We start from the raw sequence: 15,288 nt of genomic DNA, 5'->3' as shown, positions 1-15,288 counted from the left end.
GAAGGTCTAGCTTTAAGAGGGACAATGTTATTGGCAATGAAAGTCAAAGAGAAAATGTGTGGTGTCTCCAAATATGCAGCTATAAAATTACTGCTTTTCTTTTTTTTTTTTTGTAGTACATCTGTGTTAACTGAGAAGGGACAAGAGCAAGCAAACCACGGAGACTCCTGAAAAAAAAAATTAGAGAAAATTAAGGAGAGAACTGTGGGCCAAACTGTCAAGTCTACATGACCTGTCAGACAAATTCATAGGCTACACACTCCACAACAGAGACACACATGATTAAAGTACATGAACTTACCAACACATTTAATTTATGTTCATTTCGGAATTTTTCAGCAAACTTCCATATTTCCTTGGGATTAGATATATCCACAATATGCAAGAATATATTCTAAAGGAAAAGAAACTAAGTCACAATCAACAGGGAAAGTGAAGAGAAACCCTGCTTAGGCCTGTCCAGGTGAAATGGTATTTAAGTAGTATGAAAAAAATATTGTCTGTAGACAACTAATACAGGTTAATATGCACAACTGCAAAATTTAACTCCAGTCCTTAAAACATGTTTAGTCATTGATTCAGCTGCTTCTGAGACACAGATTTTTAATGCCAAAGATATTAAGAGGGAGTCCTACTTAGATAAATATATGTGACAGACAGGCATAGCAGAGAACCAGAAAAATATCACAAAGCTTGCAAAATTTCAGTTTAAACAATTTAGCAGCTTTCTCTTTGGCTGAAATTTCCAAGGAAATGTTCAAAGTCACAGCATTAGAGAATAATCTAGGTTGGAAGAGACCTCTGCAGGCTGCTTGGCAAACACGGAGATTCACCAGATTCTGCCTGAGCCCCCTACTTTGAGCCTCTGGCATTTGATCACCCTCATGGTGAAAACATTTTTTCTACTGTCTACTCAGAATTTTGTCCCTGTTTCAAGCTGTGCCAGCTTCCTGTTGTCTTCCCACTGCAGACCTCCAACAGAAGCATGGTAGTGCCTTCCCTACACACTCCCATCACATGGCTGTAGAGTACAGCAAGACCCATCTCCGCTTTCTCAACACTGGGCAAAATCAGCCTTCTCAGAGTCACTCTGTACATCACACGTCCCATCTCCCTAGTCATCCTCTGCTGGACTCACTCCAGGACACTGATGAGTTCATTCCTCATCCTGGGGAGTCCAAAGCCAGGCACAGGACTTCTGCTGTGGTTTCGCAAAGGCTCAATAGAGAGGAAGATGCACTTCCCTCAGCCTGCTGGCTAGACTCAGGCTCAGCTTGAGGTATGGTTGGTCTCCCTTGCTCAAAGACACTGCTCACAGAGGGAGAACTTGTCACTCCCAGGTCCCTTTCTGCCATGTGGACAAAGATTGCACTTCATTCTGTCACCTGCGCTCTTAGAGATGTCATCAGGTCTTGCTCCTGTATTGACTCATGGGGGATGCCACTAAAAATCATTAACAGATCAGCTCTGTACTGTTGATTGTTACTTTTGAAGCCACATGTTCTGGACAGTTTTCCACCCAACTTTTCATCAACCAGTTCAAACCACATCTCTCCGAACTGGCTACAAGGATATCACGGCAAACCATATAGAAGGCCTTGTCAAAGTTGAGGAGATCACTGCTCTCCTCTTCGTCCACAGGCAGAGTCATCTCACCAAAGGGATCAGGGAGAGAATCAGAAGTTTAACAGATAGAGAACTTGTGAACTGAGATAAAGATAGAATCATAGCAAAAGCAAAAGCCACACACAAAAGCAAAAAAACCCAAGCCTATGAGCATAAGACCCTGAGAATACCCAGTCTTGTCTGACCTCAGAAACTAATCAGGGTTGGGCCTGGTTAGTACTTGGATGGGAAACTGCCTGGGAATACAAGGTGCTTTAGGCTTTTTACGAGGAATTAACTGACTGCCTCCCATGGGCAGGCAGGTGTTCAGACATCTCCAGGACAGCAAGGCTACATCACACATAATAGTTACTTGGGAAGCCACCAACCCAATCATCTCCCCATTCCTTTTTCTTTCCCCCCGCTTCATATACTGAGCATGATGTAATATGGTGTGAAATATCCCTTTGGTCAGTTAGTCAACCTGTCCTGGCTGCATCTCCTCACAACCTTCCATGGAACCCCAATTTCTCCAGTATGGCAGCACAAAAAATAGAAAAGGCCTTGCTTGGCTCTATGTAAGCTCTGCTCAGCAATTGCAAAAATATCTCTGTATTATCAACCCTGTGGTTCACTACAAATCTGAAACACAGACCCACACCAGCCACTGTGAAGAAATTAACCCTACTCCAATCAAAACCAGTACAACAAGCAGGGGTATACATCCACTCCAGCACTCTAGTCGTGCCAGCTATTTCTCTCTAATCCCAGTGAGATCCCAGGTCTGCAGTCATGCATGGATTCCTGTGTTTCCTGTGCTATCTGTACTCATGAACAGGCATCTGAAATGGGCTCCCAGACATGCTGCTTTCTCATAAAAACTGTGAGAGCTTCCTCCACTTTGCTGTCCCCTAGACACATACTCACTATTCCCATGACTCTATTACTCTTCTGGGTTTGGTCACTACAAACCAATGAAACCACTTTAAAGCCTCCTCACCAGGCTTAGCAAACCTGTTGGCAAGGACACTCTTGCTCCAATTTGTCACTGCTGCTCAGCAAAGCTCATTTAACAGAGAAGGTCCCAGAGGCCAAAAGGGCTCTTGGACCTTCTCTGTAAAATAACAGTGACACGAGCTGAACACTCAGGTGTTGACCTGCAGGACATACATGCTCCTACCCAAGCCCTTCCCTTTCACTGTATGGATTTAGGAGACCACTGCTAGGGCTTCCATGCCCTTCACTCTCCGTAAACACTCTTGAACTCTGGGTCACCCCTCAAATGTCAGGGGCCCGTGTGGTTGGGCAAGAAGAGGCATTAGGCCAAGGACCAGATCAGCCTCAGCAGACTCTCTGCAACACTTACATCTGAGTCCCCAGCAAGTGACAAACCTCTCAAGTCATCAAGCCAAGACTGCAGACGGCTGCCTGCATCCTCCACAGGAAGGAGCCTTCAGCCATCATCACCCACGACTTCCTCCCACTGTCAACAACTGTTCAGGATCATCTGTCTCCAACACCTCCCAACAGAGCTTGCTCTTCCTCCTCTGTTACCATGGCACTATACCTAACCTATAAACGCACATCTGCAGGCAGAGAAAGAGCTGCCTTCTGTCACCAGCATCCACAAGCATTCCACTCCTCCCCATCCTAGAAGTGTCTATACACCACTTACTCAAATGCAGCTTCTAGCCATCACTCCTTCCATGCAATGTGCTATTGTACTCTCTGCAGAGACCCTGTCAATCTCCTGTTTCTATTCCCTGTGGTTCTGCAGCCTGCTCATCTCCTGCTGTCACATCACCTGGCAGCTCAGCACCCTGAGGACAGCAGAACCCTACACAGGAAGCCACCGTCATGTGCTGCCCCAGGCTCAGGGAAGAGTACCAGTCACTCCCTGCAACCCATCTGCCACATGATCCCTCTGGAGCTCTGCCTGGTCTAGTGTCCCATGTGCCAGGCACAGGTGCTCCAGCCAGGGTGGTAAAACATGCTTTCGGGAGCATCACTGCACCCACTCCAACTGTCTCAGAGTGCTGGGTGCCTTCTGCACCCCCTTGCATGCGAACTGCTGCATTAACTGCTAAACCCTTGTCAGTCACTCCATGTCACAACACTCCTGCAATGGTTTGCAATACTACGGCTAGTAATGTGGACACAATAGAAAGAGGGGAAAAAAAAAATGGCTTGACATAGAGCAAAATGATCATTTTCTAAACCACTAAGGCTAGAAGTAATTCCTCCCTCCAAAACATCAAAAACCTTTTGCTTTTTGCTACAGACAATTCTTTTGCTTTTTGCGGATTTGCACTCTACATAGTACAAGCAGAGTGGCATTTACCAGCACACCAAGGCACAGCAACTCCTACTCTTCTCCTGGATAGCACTTTGTCTCAAAGACACACCACATACAGTCTTATGACGTATGCCCGGAAAAGGCGGTTTTAAAATAATTATGCAGAGGATGCATTCTCTTGCAAAACAACAAATAACCATTAAAGGGACTCCTCTCTTCCCAAGTTGTTTCTTTAAATACTCATGATACAAGCAAAGGAGAAAAGTGAAAAAGCTGAAGAAATGATATGGCATTATTCCCTGCCTGTAATTCTGCTTCCCTGAAGATAAAAAGTGCATTACTTTCTCTCTAGCCATTTGATTTCAGCTCCTTAGTTGACTTTGGGTCAGAATTTTCTCATTGTAATAGTGTACTCTAGGATGACCCTGCTTGATCAAGGAGATTGGACCAGATGACCCACTGTGGAGCCTTCCAACCTTATCCATTTTGTGAAACATTTCTGATCAAAAACTTGATGCTGCTCTGTTGGTTCAAGCTGGATACCTCTTTAAAACTTTCTACTTTTAAAACATATACCATTATCTACTGGTACAGAAGAAGCAAAATCTTTTGGGCAGATGTTTAGTATTACAAGTGATTTCAGAGATTGAAGAAGATCTAAATCAACACTTATCTGCTGAAGACTGTCACATTGACTCAGGAAAGGGATATTCAGGCCTGTTCCCTATAAAAGTCCTCAATGGTAGCAAAGCCATTTTCAAAGTAAACCTAATCTCTGTGACTTGATCTATTTTAACAGATTAGGAGAACTTTCCAGCTCCCAGACCTAGGGCCAGCCAAATAACTTCATTTCAGCACTGCACTCCAGCATGCACTGTGGAAGACGGAAAAAATCTTCGGTGTATGCTATAACAGGATCTCCATCCAAATTATCAGGAAGAGCAAGTTCAGTCTTGATACAGCTTGTCAAGTTGCAGATAAAGTATTCTATTATCTCTCCGGATTGCTTCTGAATGAGCACTTATAAAGAAGGATGTTCTTGTGGGCTCCTTATGAAAATGCTCTTCCCAGTGCAGTCACATGTCCCACAGGGCCTCTTGTACAGCTCATCTAACACTTCACTGCGAGCTGCTCCTGCCCAAGTGCCCTGTCCCCAGGGTCACAAACAAGTTCTGCAGTGCCCTCATACTCTCATGACTACAGAAATTACGGGTCTGCAGCCTACCAAAAAGTAGGAATGAAGTAATTATGCTGCCTTTAGAGGAAGAACTTTATTTGTCTCAAGTGTTTTTTCACCAGGTGACAGAAAACACAACACGAAGGAACCTTCCGAGGTCAAACTCGCCTCTCTTCCCAGGCAGCCTGACTGCAGCTGGAGAAGGAGGTAACACAGATAATCACCAGCCTTACTACAGCCATGGGATTACACAGCTGTAGACATCTGGAAAATATTTATTTTTACATAAGGAATTATCTAATTCACCTCCATTAAAGAACTGAAAAGTAATGCTGGTTGTGTCACACTAGGGAGCAGAAATTTAGTCAATAAGACATCTCTAACCGTAAGTCTTCAGAATTTTTGATCCACATTAAAAACTACTACTGGAATCAAAATACTGTGTAGAAGAGACAAGTCATTATTTTAAATTAGACAAGTCTCCATCCAAATGCTGTGTGTTAACCCTGGTAGGCAGTTCAGCCCCATACAATCCTATTTACTCGCACACTCCACTCCCAGTGGGAATGGGGAGATAATCACAAGGTCAAAGCAGGCAAAACTTGCTGGCTGAGATAAAGACATTAATAAGTGAAGCAGAATCTGAGTGTGCAAACAAAGTAAAACAAGGCATTAATTCACTACTTCCCATTGTCAGGCAGGCATCCAGCAATCCCCAGGAAAGCAGAACTTCATCCCATGCAACAGCAATTTGGAAAGCCAAACACCATAGCTGTGAATGCCCCTTTTTACTCCTTCTTCCTCCCAGCTTCTACTGCTGAGCAAGATGTCACATGGCCTGGGGTGTCCCTTTGGTCAGCTGAGCTGTCCCAGTGTGACCTCTCCCATCTTCTTGTGCACTCCAGCCTCACTTGGTGGGATGGTGTGAGAATGAGAGCGGGCTTTGATACTGTGTAAGCACTGTTCAGCAATAACTAAAACGTGGGTTGTCAACACTGATTTGGTCACAAACCCAAAGCATAGCACCAGTGGAACTGCTAGAAATGAAATTAACTCTATCCCAGCCAAAACCAGGGCACCAAGACAGAAAGATAATGACTAGTGAACTTCTCCATAAGCACTCTCTCCTGAACAATTAACAAAAGCAGCAGTGACAGACACAGGGGTGTACTGGAGAGCGATACATATAGAAACAAAAAGAATGTGTAAGAGAGAAAAGGAGGAAAGGAAGAGGTATTACAGGAAAAGGAGATGAAAAGGCACGTAGAGCACAGAATTAGGACCACACACAGGACTTCACAGAGTAGCCAACCCTAGCAAATCAAGAGCATGTTACTCAGACACATAAAACCTTCAGCTCCAATGCTGCAGACTCATAAATGTTGTTGCAGGAGTGTTGCAATGCATTAACTTTTAAAAGCCTCAGCCATGTAGTTAGGAATAGTAAGTAGGACATCAAAAAGCAAATCAACAACAAACATTAAATAAAACAGCATGCTGCTGATGATGTTGCTAATCACAGAATACATCACCTAATGAAGTTAGGTGATTCAAATGGTTTGAAGTTAATCACATCAAATCATTTGAATTATAAACTGCTAGATGTTTCCATGTCTGTATGAAAATACTATTAAAAACACAACAGCAAGACGTTGGAAGAGTATTTCTAGGCCTCTGGGGTCTTTAATATTAACAACTTTTCTAAGAGGAAACAAAAGACTAAAAAACAACTCACCTGATTGCCCGTTTCTGTCACTATTTCCTCCTTGGCAACTTCAGCCCGTTCCCTGTTTCGGCAAACCAGATGAACCGTGCCACCTGGTGGATCGTGAGGAGAAAAGCATTTGATAAGTAAGTACTAACTGCATTTGGGGCAGACATCAGCGTTTTAATTAGGGGAGATACTGGATATAAGAAAAAAGCTGGAATATTTCTGCTTGGCTCTGGTTCTTGTGAAGGCAGGCAGGGTCATCATGCAAGGCAACACGTACAGAAAAGGCCACTGCACTCTAATTACTGTGCTCACACCATTTCTGTCAAGTCTGCACATCATCTTTAGCGGGTGAAATATCAGAGCTAAACAGAACATTGAAGCTATGGCATCTGTATCATAGATGGCTTTTTTAATATATGCCTTAGGAAGTTCAGTAAAGGGCTTGAACAACACAAGTGACTAGAATTGCTCTGTGACAAGGAAAAAAAAGTGCCAGATACCAGAATTCTCGGCACTGGGAGATACAACAAGTACTATGGCCTCAATTACAGCTTGGGAGGCTCAGGTCATCTGAATTATTTTTCATCAGAAAAATAATTTTCATTGGTGTGCTTCTCAATAGATCAGGCTTCCTCAAGAGGATGCATAATTTGCATCCTTGTGGGTTATCAAGCAGTGAGACAGCAATGACTGCTGCCAGCAGTCCGGCTTCAAGTCCTGCTAGACAAGGTGACCTCTAGAGGTCTTTTCCAACCAACTTCTTCATGAAAAGAAGACACAAGACAAGGCTATTCTCAGAGACCTGGACACTTGATCTCATCACTTAGCCATATTAAGAAAGCCTTCCGTACAAGACTAAAGTACAGCTTTTTTTTTTTTTTTTTTGCTTCATATTCTCTGGTTGTTACATGTCACATGTTAATTTCCACCTTAGGAATGCCTATATTCTTTACTTTTGCCTGTTTTTAAAAGTGTTTTAGGGACTGATAGCCACTCTAGAAAACTCAAGGAATTAATCCATAATAGAAACAAGAACTGTGTTGGGTCACACTTTTAGTGCCCAGAACCCAAATGCAAAGCACTAAGTCTACCTTGGGATGATGCAGTCACACACCGCACAGCCCAGTCTGGGGTCTGATAAGAGAACCTTCCATCTACAAGAGAGGTTTTTCCACTGAGCACCAGGATGGGGGGAAGTTTAGTTATGACTGATACACTAGAAAAGGAATTTTAATGTATTTTCTTTGGTAAAGACTGAAACTATTTGAACTTAACATATGGGAATAGTCAGAGTAGTTGGGAGAAGACTATGAAACTGAAAGTGCAGCTTACGCTTACATAGAGGAAAGCCCAAATCTGAATATCCATAAGACACCAATTCAGAGAAGAGCTGAACTCAGACTACAGAAATTGTCAGCAAGATCATCATTAGTTAGAAATATCCAAGTGCTTGAAGGTAAAGCCAGCACAGCTTGATTATTCTTCTGGTGAGCCAGAATTCCTTATTTTCTTGTCATGGCATACTTGAAGGAATTGAACTAGAAGCCTGAGCCCCAACAACTGACACTGAATTTCAAGGTGAGATATTCGGGGATGGGACCAGGGAGTCATTTTAACTCCATGTGAACAGCAATGCCCATACAACATATCAGACACACAGTCTGAGTCCAAGCTTGTTCTGCTGAACATGGTGACCAAAATCCCACACAGATCCTGCCAACTTTCCAGCTTGTAAAACCTGGTAGAGATACTCATTTGTGAGCAAAACAGTCACCTGACAAAGCAATACTTACATAAAGTGATTATGTACAATAGCAGTAGTGGGAACCTGAAATCAGTCACATGCTGACGCTGATGCAGATCTTCAACCCAAAGACTCTTTGATGCTAACAGTTTTGAATTAGTTTTATTTAACTGAGTCGCCACTTTTCCCTTGTAAGATAGTTACGAAACCTAAACACACCAAGAGAGAAAATAGCCACAAGCTCCTCCCTTTCATTCTACGTGCCAGAACTCCTGTCACTCTTGCACAACAGGAATTATTTTGTCAACTCTGTAAGGGATTAGGTTTATCCTTCAGCAGCAGCTAGGCCCAGTTCATACCATGACCTTGAATACAGAGAACATAAAAAAATAATTACATGTAATCAGTCAAAGGGCACAAACTCTGGGGTATTATGATTAAGATCAATAACAGCCACACTGGGGTTTTTTATGCTCTCCCATCTCATTTTTGTAAAGACAATTGTTTTCTTTCATCATATGATACATTTGCAGATTCCTCAGTTCAAATTCAGCCAGGCTGCTACTTGTACCAAATTAGCCTTAAACAGATACTGATCCATCACCAACATCCACTGATGCCACTATAACACAGATAGTTTTAGTAAACACGCACTTGAAAAACAATTTGCAGATTCTATCTGCTAACTGGGTTTCCTTACCCCAGTTTTCACTGCACTGATTGTGTTTAAACCTCTAACCCCAACTAAGAGCCGTGTGAAATGCCCCCACATCCCAGGGATTTGTGTTTGTGAGTAAGTGCTGGAAGGCCAAACCCTTTGTTCTCTGGAAGCCTCCCGGGAGCTCCGTGGCAGCCCTGCTCACCTCTCCTCGCTATCTCCTTGGCCGTGGCCTTGCCAATGCCACTGTTTGCACCAGTGACCAGGAAGGATCTTCCAGCCACATCCACCTCCACATCAGCTGGGTTGAAGTGCTTGGAAGCAGACTCGTAACCACCTCTGAACAAATCAAGAGACACCTGTGAGACACTAGAAGCGAGCCCTTCCAAAATGAACACATGGGTGGGTTGAAAAGCACTTTCCCCTCACAGCTCAGCATCCAGTAATCGCCCTGTTTACTCTCAGTACCCCAAGGACAGGCTATGAATACCAGCGACACTGCGGTCAGCAATGTATCATAAAGTCATTAAGGCTGGAAAAGTCTTTAAGATAATCGAGTCCAACCATCAACCCAGCGTCACCACCACGTTCACCCACGTCCTCAGGTGTTTTTTTCAACATTTCCGGGGATGGTGTCTGCTTCACTTCCCTGGGCAGTCTGTCCCAGTGCTTTGCAATGAAAGCGACAACTCGCGGTGGCGTTTGGCCGCCCTGAGCCCGACCCTCGGGGTGCGGCCCGGCCGGAGCCCAGGGCCCTCACCGGGCTAGCATCTGCCTGGGCGGGGGCGGGCAGCCGTCCATAAAAATACCGAATAAACACGGCCTCGCCGCGGGTAAGCGCCTGCGGACCGACAGGAACGCCCCAGCCCGGGCGCTGCGCCCGCCCCACGCCACCTCCCGGGCCCCGGGCGGTACCTCGTGTACTCCCGCAGCCCCTTCACGAACCACACGGTGTTGCGGTACCAGGACATAGCGATGGCGACGGCGCTGCTGCCGCCACCCCCGCAGCCGTGCCGGCCCCGCCTCTGCCCTTACATAAGGCGCCCGGCCAGCCCTGCCGCCTGCGGTGAGGGCTGAGGGGCGGCCCGGCCCGGCCCGGCCGCGCTGAGGGAGGGTGCGAGGCAGCGCAGCGAGCGTGGCAGTGCGGGCATGGTGCCACCTGCCTCCTTAGCAGCAGTACCTGGGCTGCTGCTTCTTATTCTTTCTGTTTTCTCCCCCTCTGCATTAGCCACGAAAGACAGCTGCAGCCAGCCTTGCTGCAGGCGGCTGTGCCTGGCTAAGGTGGTGGCGGATGAAGGATGGAGAATTTCCCAGGGCTCCAGCTTGGGGCGGATGCTGTTGCTGTCTATGCCGGGACTGCAGACAGGGTGTTGTGCTTTGGGAATGGGGAGCAGTGACACAGGACCTAGGCCTGCATCCTCTGCCCTGGAACGCTGTCGAAGGGATGCTCCCATAGAAACAAAAAAATGATGTTGTGCCACGTGAAGAAGCATTTTACATAACAGATCCATTAAATACCTACCGATGGAGAGGAGTATTCCAGTAAGGAAAGGGTACAGAAGCGGCTGTTGCCACTCCCAGTAAGGGGACTGAAATTCCAACTATTTTCACTTTTATGCTCTTTGGACCTATGAAGCCCAAGAGAAGTGCTTGAGAGTTACACATCTGGACAGCCCATGGTAGCCATAAGGAAACTGTCATTATAGGGATAATTATACTTTTAATTACACAAAAGGTCTATGTGCTTGGAAAGTTCAGTGTGCAAGTTGGGTAAATTAACGTATTTTATGGAGTATGCAGGTCCATAGGCAAAGAAGTTCCTTTGGGAGCCCTATCTAGGTTTTCAGGAGCTTAAGTTACCTGATTTCAATAGCACAGATAGTGGAGAAATGGGAATACTCTCTCTTTTTTGATTCTGTATTATAGCCTGGTACTTCATTTTCTAAATCTCTAAATCTCTTTGCTCTAGCAAAGGCCTTGTACTAAAGTCTTTCACTTTCTCAGCACGATATGTGAGTATTAGGCTCATACAAAAGGCACTTCCCACCACAAAGTTACCACTTTTAAATTTGGCCCTGTCTGTTTGTACTGTACATTACATGTGAAATAACAGTTCCTAGAGGGCAAAGAGACACATTTTCACAGTGATATTTTCTTACATGCAGTGGCCATCCAGCTACATGTTGTACCTTTTCATGAAATCTAAAAATGCTTGGTCTTAAAACAATTGAAAGTATTAAAAAATGTAAATGCAGTAAGATTGTGCTTTATTCCCTTGTCATTTCTGTGTTTACCCTAATTATTTCTTAAGAACAGTGATTATGGCTTAGTGCAAGCAAAATGGGATGATGGCTCTGATGTGTTTTGTTTCAGCCTGTGTTCTCATAAATTGGGAAGTTCATCCCTGCAGTCTGCCAACCTCTGAAAGTAAATGGGGTGCATGCAGATACACAGAATTCCTCACAGGCTGAACCACTTGGATCAGCATGATGCTGGATGGTGCAGTCCTGAGGTGCTAACCAATGTGAGTATGCCTGGCAGAAGCTGTCCATGAGTCAGACATTAAAAGAGATTATGGTGGGCAGAGAATGAGAGCAGCTCATAATATTTTGGGGGTTAAGCAGTAATGGGCAATTAGAGCATATTAGTCATATAGAGATTACAGAAGATGTTTGAATGTAATGTTGGCTACCAGTGTCATCCTGATACATACACAATTTTCTCAGATAATTTTATATAAATGCTGCAATGCCTCTACTGTGATGTTAGCTGTGTCCTTCAAACATGGCATTTTAAGGAGATTTTGTAAATGCCCAGAAATGATGCCCTTGCCAGCATGCACCAATCCCTGAGCACGTTCAGCTGCGATATTTCTGCTTAGGAATACTTGCTTTTTCTGTACTGAGGGGCTAAGCTTGCACCCAGAAATGAACTGTCACGGCACTCTGTCTGTCTGAGCAGCTTCATAGAATCAATCATCAAGTCTGAAATACCTCCAAGATCATCAAGTCCACCTTCACATAAAAAGCGAGCTGTTGCATGCTGTCCCAGCACCACGTAGATGTTTCCGTTGCCTCATTTCATCCCCAGGGGTGTTTTGCTTCTCTACTGTTGTTCCAGAGGCAGAAGGCTGTAGAGATTGTGCAAGTGCTCTCTGCTAGCCCAGCCAGCACAGTGATGAAGGGTTGTGCAGGAGAAAGGCAAGATGTACCTTTGCCAAGGGCTGGGTGCTGCTAATGAAGGGCCTGTGTCTCAGTATTCTCACAGGCAAAATTTCTGCCCACTTCAAAGGTTTTGACCCCATATCTTGCCTTCTGTACTGAATTCTAGGTTGATACATCTTGTTAGCTGAATTAGAACCTATTCTGGAGCTTTGGAAATTTGAAAAGTTATAGCTTCTGGTTTCTTTCTTGACTGCTGGTAGCTTAGCAATTAACTCCAATGGGACACTGCTTTGAACATGAGGGATTTTTTTTAGACAAAGAATTCTTCTCATGGATTGGCATCCTACATCTCAGACCCTTATCACAGCCAGCAACTGGTATATTTGTGTCATATATAGCTGAAAGTGGGAGAGGCAGGGTCTCTTGAGCTCCTAATATTTCCCGCATATGAGTGCAGAACAAAATGGCTTCACCCAGGCTAATAAACACAACTCAGTGTTTATCCCTGATAAAACATATCCAAATTAATTCTTGCCCTCTATCTATGCTATCAAATACTCCATTGCATATTCCCAGGCCATGATCCTGCTATAACTCATATGCAAATGATTGTTGATGCCCAGGTCACACTAGCTATTAAGGAAATGCTTCTGTCCAAAACAAGCTCAGCTATCACCAGGGGAATAGTTTGTTCAAAGGGTAGTTTGTTCCCAAACACTACAGGTGAGGGTACACCAGGGTTAACGCTGCACAGCTTGGCTTGGCACTGGTGGTCCTTCTTTCTGGTATGTGCGTCTATCAGTGCACAAATAGCCTCCAAGCCTGTTATGCAAGCCCTCCATGACTGCAGGTTATCCTCCAAGCACAAAAAAATTCTCAAGTATTGTGGCTGTAAGCCTCCTGACATTAGGATTTTTCATGGAGTAATGAGTTGAGAGTCTCAATTTTCTTAAAACACAAGAGCTGGTGAAAAATACCTCTCTGGCACTCAGCTGGACTAACATGAAAAACACACCTTAGACTTGATCTGTCTTTGTACCTGTCAAATAGCAAGGAATTTTAAGCAAAGTCTTAATTACTTCCAGCACAAAGGAAAGTTGAAAATGCTGGTTGCCATTAAGTCACGCATTTCAGCGTGTTTCATATTTTCTTCCCTGGGGACAGATCTAAAAGTAGAATATTCAAGAGCTGAAAAGCAATTATATGCTATACAAGATATTTAAAACAGCTTCAAGGCCATTTTGACAACCTCTTTTATTTATATATATATATATATGTGTGTATGTGTATGTGCGTGTGTGTGTGTGCGCGCGCGCGCGTGTATATATATATATATATATTTTATTTTTTTTTTTTAATTTTTTTTTTTGTGAGAGGCTAAAATCTTGGTCTTAGGGACAACTGACTCCTTTGCTTGCTTCCTTCCAGAGATCTGGCAGGCTGTTGTGCATTCTCTCCTTTCCTTGCAGTTACTAATTTTCTAATTAAGTCTCTGTGCCTGCCCCCATTAAATCAATCAGAACTGATTCAGTAGCCACTGATTGCAGTGGGAACAGGCACAGGCTTTAAGGGCCAGGTTTGCAGGAATGCTTAGCATCTATAACTGGGGCCAGGTTTCTAAAGGAAGTGGCAACTGTGTGCAAGCCAGTGCTGTGAGAGCTGCTCCCAACCTTGTTTTTACCATGCTGGCCTCAGCTCTGGATGCAGAATATTTGAAAACTCTGCTTTAGAAACTTGCACTGCCCCAGTCAGGGTAGTAGCAATGAAAAGCTGTCAGCAGCCGGGTGAGAGGCTGTTGACCCTTGTCCTGTTGTCTGGATGAAGCAGAGGGTTTTGTGAGTGGTTGAAGAGGAACATAAAATTCCTGAGGTCTCAGGGACGTGTCTGAAGTGCTTGTGGTAGTAGCAGGGTGAGAGAAGCAAAAGCTGCTCATCCTGAATGCAGGGAGGTGTTGAAGTTCTGACCTGTGTTGTATTTTTGTGAACAGTAGGGTGTTTCCTTTGTAGTGTACCCAAGTCATCACCAAGTTTGCCAGCTGCTGTCATCAGCAGTGTTGTTTCCAGTGAAGAGTCAGGCTTTGCCCAGACCAAATAGTCTTTTATTATTGAGGAACAAGTGTGGCAGTATGTCATCAGATCTCAGGGGCCAGTAAAAGAATTCTCATACTGTGCCTTATCAGAAATACAGGTTTGCTTTATCAACTGCTGAGGGCCCTGGTCTCGAGAGCCTGCAGGGCTTCCCAGGGTTAGGCATGTCCTGGCAAAGAGAGGGGCTGCTTAGTGTCCTCCCAAAGTAGAAAGAATTGGCTGAGAGCAGCAGCTAAACCTGCTGCTAACCTAGTTAATCTCCTATATATATCAAATAATTTATGCAAGCTGAAGTGTATATAAATGTTTTATAAATAATAAGATGGCTTAGGATATCTTAAAAATAATAAACCCAAAATTTTATAGTTGATATGCATCCTAGAGAATTTTTTTTTTTTTTTTTAGTCAGTAAAAGACAATTTTTTGATTCCCATGACTGAAAAATTCTTTATGTTCTTACAGAAAACATACTTGAATGCATACGTGTTGGTTGCTAGGCTGTGGTAGCAATGCAGTTATCTATTGCTACTAATATTTTCTTCAGCTACCTGTTTTTCTTCTTACTGGTCTTCTACTGGATCTTACAGTTCTTACTACCAGTTGTTGGAAACGAAGGCTCACAGGCTTAGTGACTCAGTTGAGGTCTGCTACACTTTTTTTATTCTTCTGTGAATCTTACTGCTTATTAGCATTTTATTCCAGCCCAGTTGTCACCAAATTGCAGATGTTATCTAGTAGAATGTATCCTCCAAGAGGTATCTACAAGCAGAGGAACACGTGCACCTGCTTATACGGTTGCCATTTTGTTCAAATGCCAAAGGAATAGTCTGAAGTTTTGTGTCT

The 15,288-nt window shown here is 44.1% G+C and overlaps 1 protein-coding gene across 3 annotated transcripts in view; it reads right to left on the bottom strand.

Moving 5' to 3' along the window:
• Positions 1-10,205, bottom strand: part of DHRS12 (dehydrogenase/reductase 12) — a 30,302-nt gene extending 20,097 nt beyond the window's left edge. For 2 of the 3 annotated variants that reach the window (XM_040089329.2, XM_040089348.1), the window contains exons 1-4: positions 10,110-10,205; positions 9,400-9,533; positions 6,814-6,896; positions 302-394 (exon numbers count right to left, since the gene is read on the bottom strand). In XM_040089329.2, coding sequence (XP_039945263.1) covers positions 302-394; positions 6,814-6,896; positions 9,400-9,533; positions 10,110-10,165 — 366 coding nt within the window. In that variant the 5' untranslated portion in view covers positions 10,166-10,205. Of the gene's footprint in view, positions 1-301; positions 395-6,813; positions 6,897-8,585; positions 8,716-9,399; positions 9,534-10,109 lie in introns of those variants that run through there. The other variant, XM_040089363.1, reaches the window with a different exon arrangement.
• Positions 10,206-15,288: the final 5,083 nt, after the last annotated feature.

This window comes from Hirundo rustica, chromosome 2 (genome assembly GCF_015227805.2).
Source record: "Hirundo rustica isolate bHirRus1 chromosome 2, bHirRus1.pri.v3, whole genome shotgun sequence".
NCBI classification, from domain to species: domain Eukaryota; kingdom Metazoa; phylum Chordata; class Aves; order Passeriformes; family Hirundinidae; genus Hirundo; species Hirundo rustica.
The sequence above is the reverse complement of the archived record's forward strand: the minus strand, read 5'-3'. Positions and strand labels throughout refer to the sequence as shown.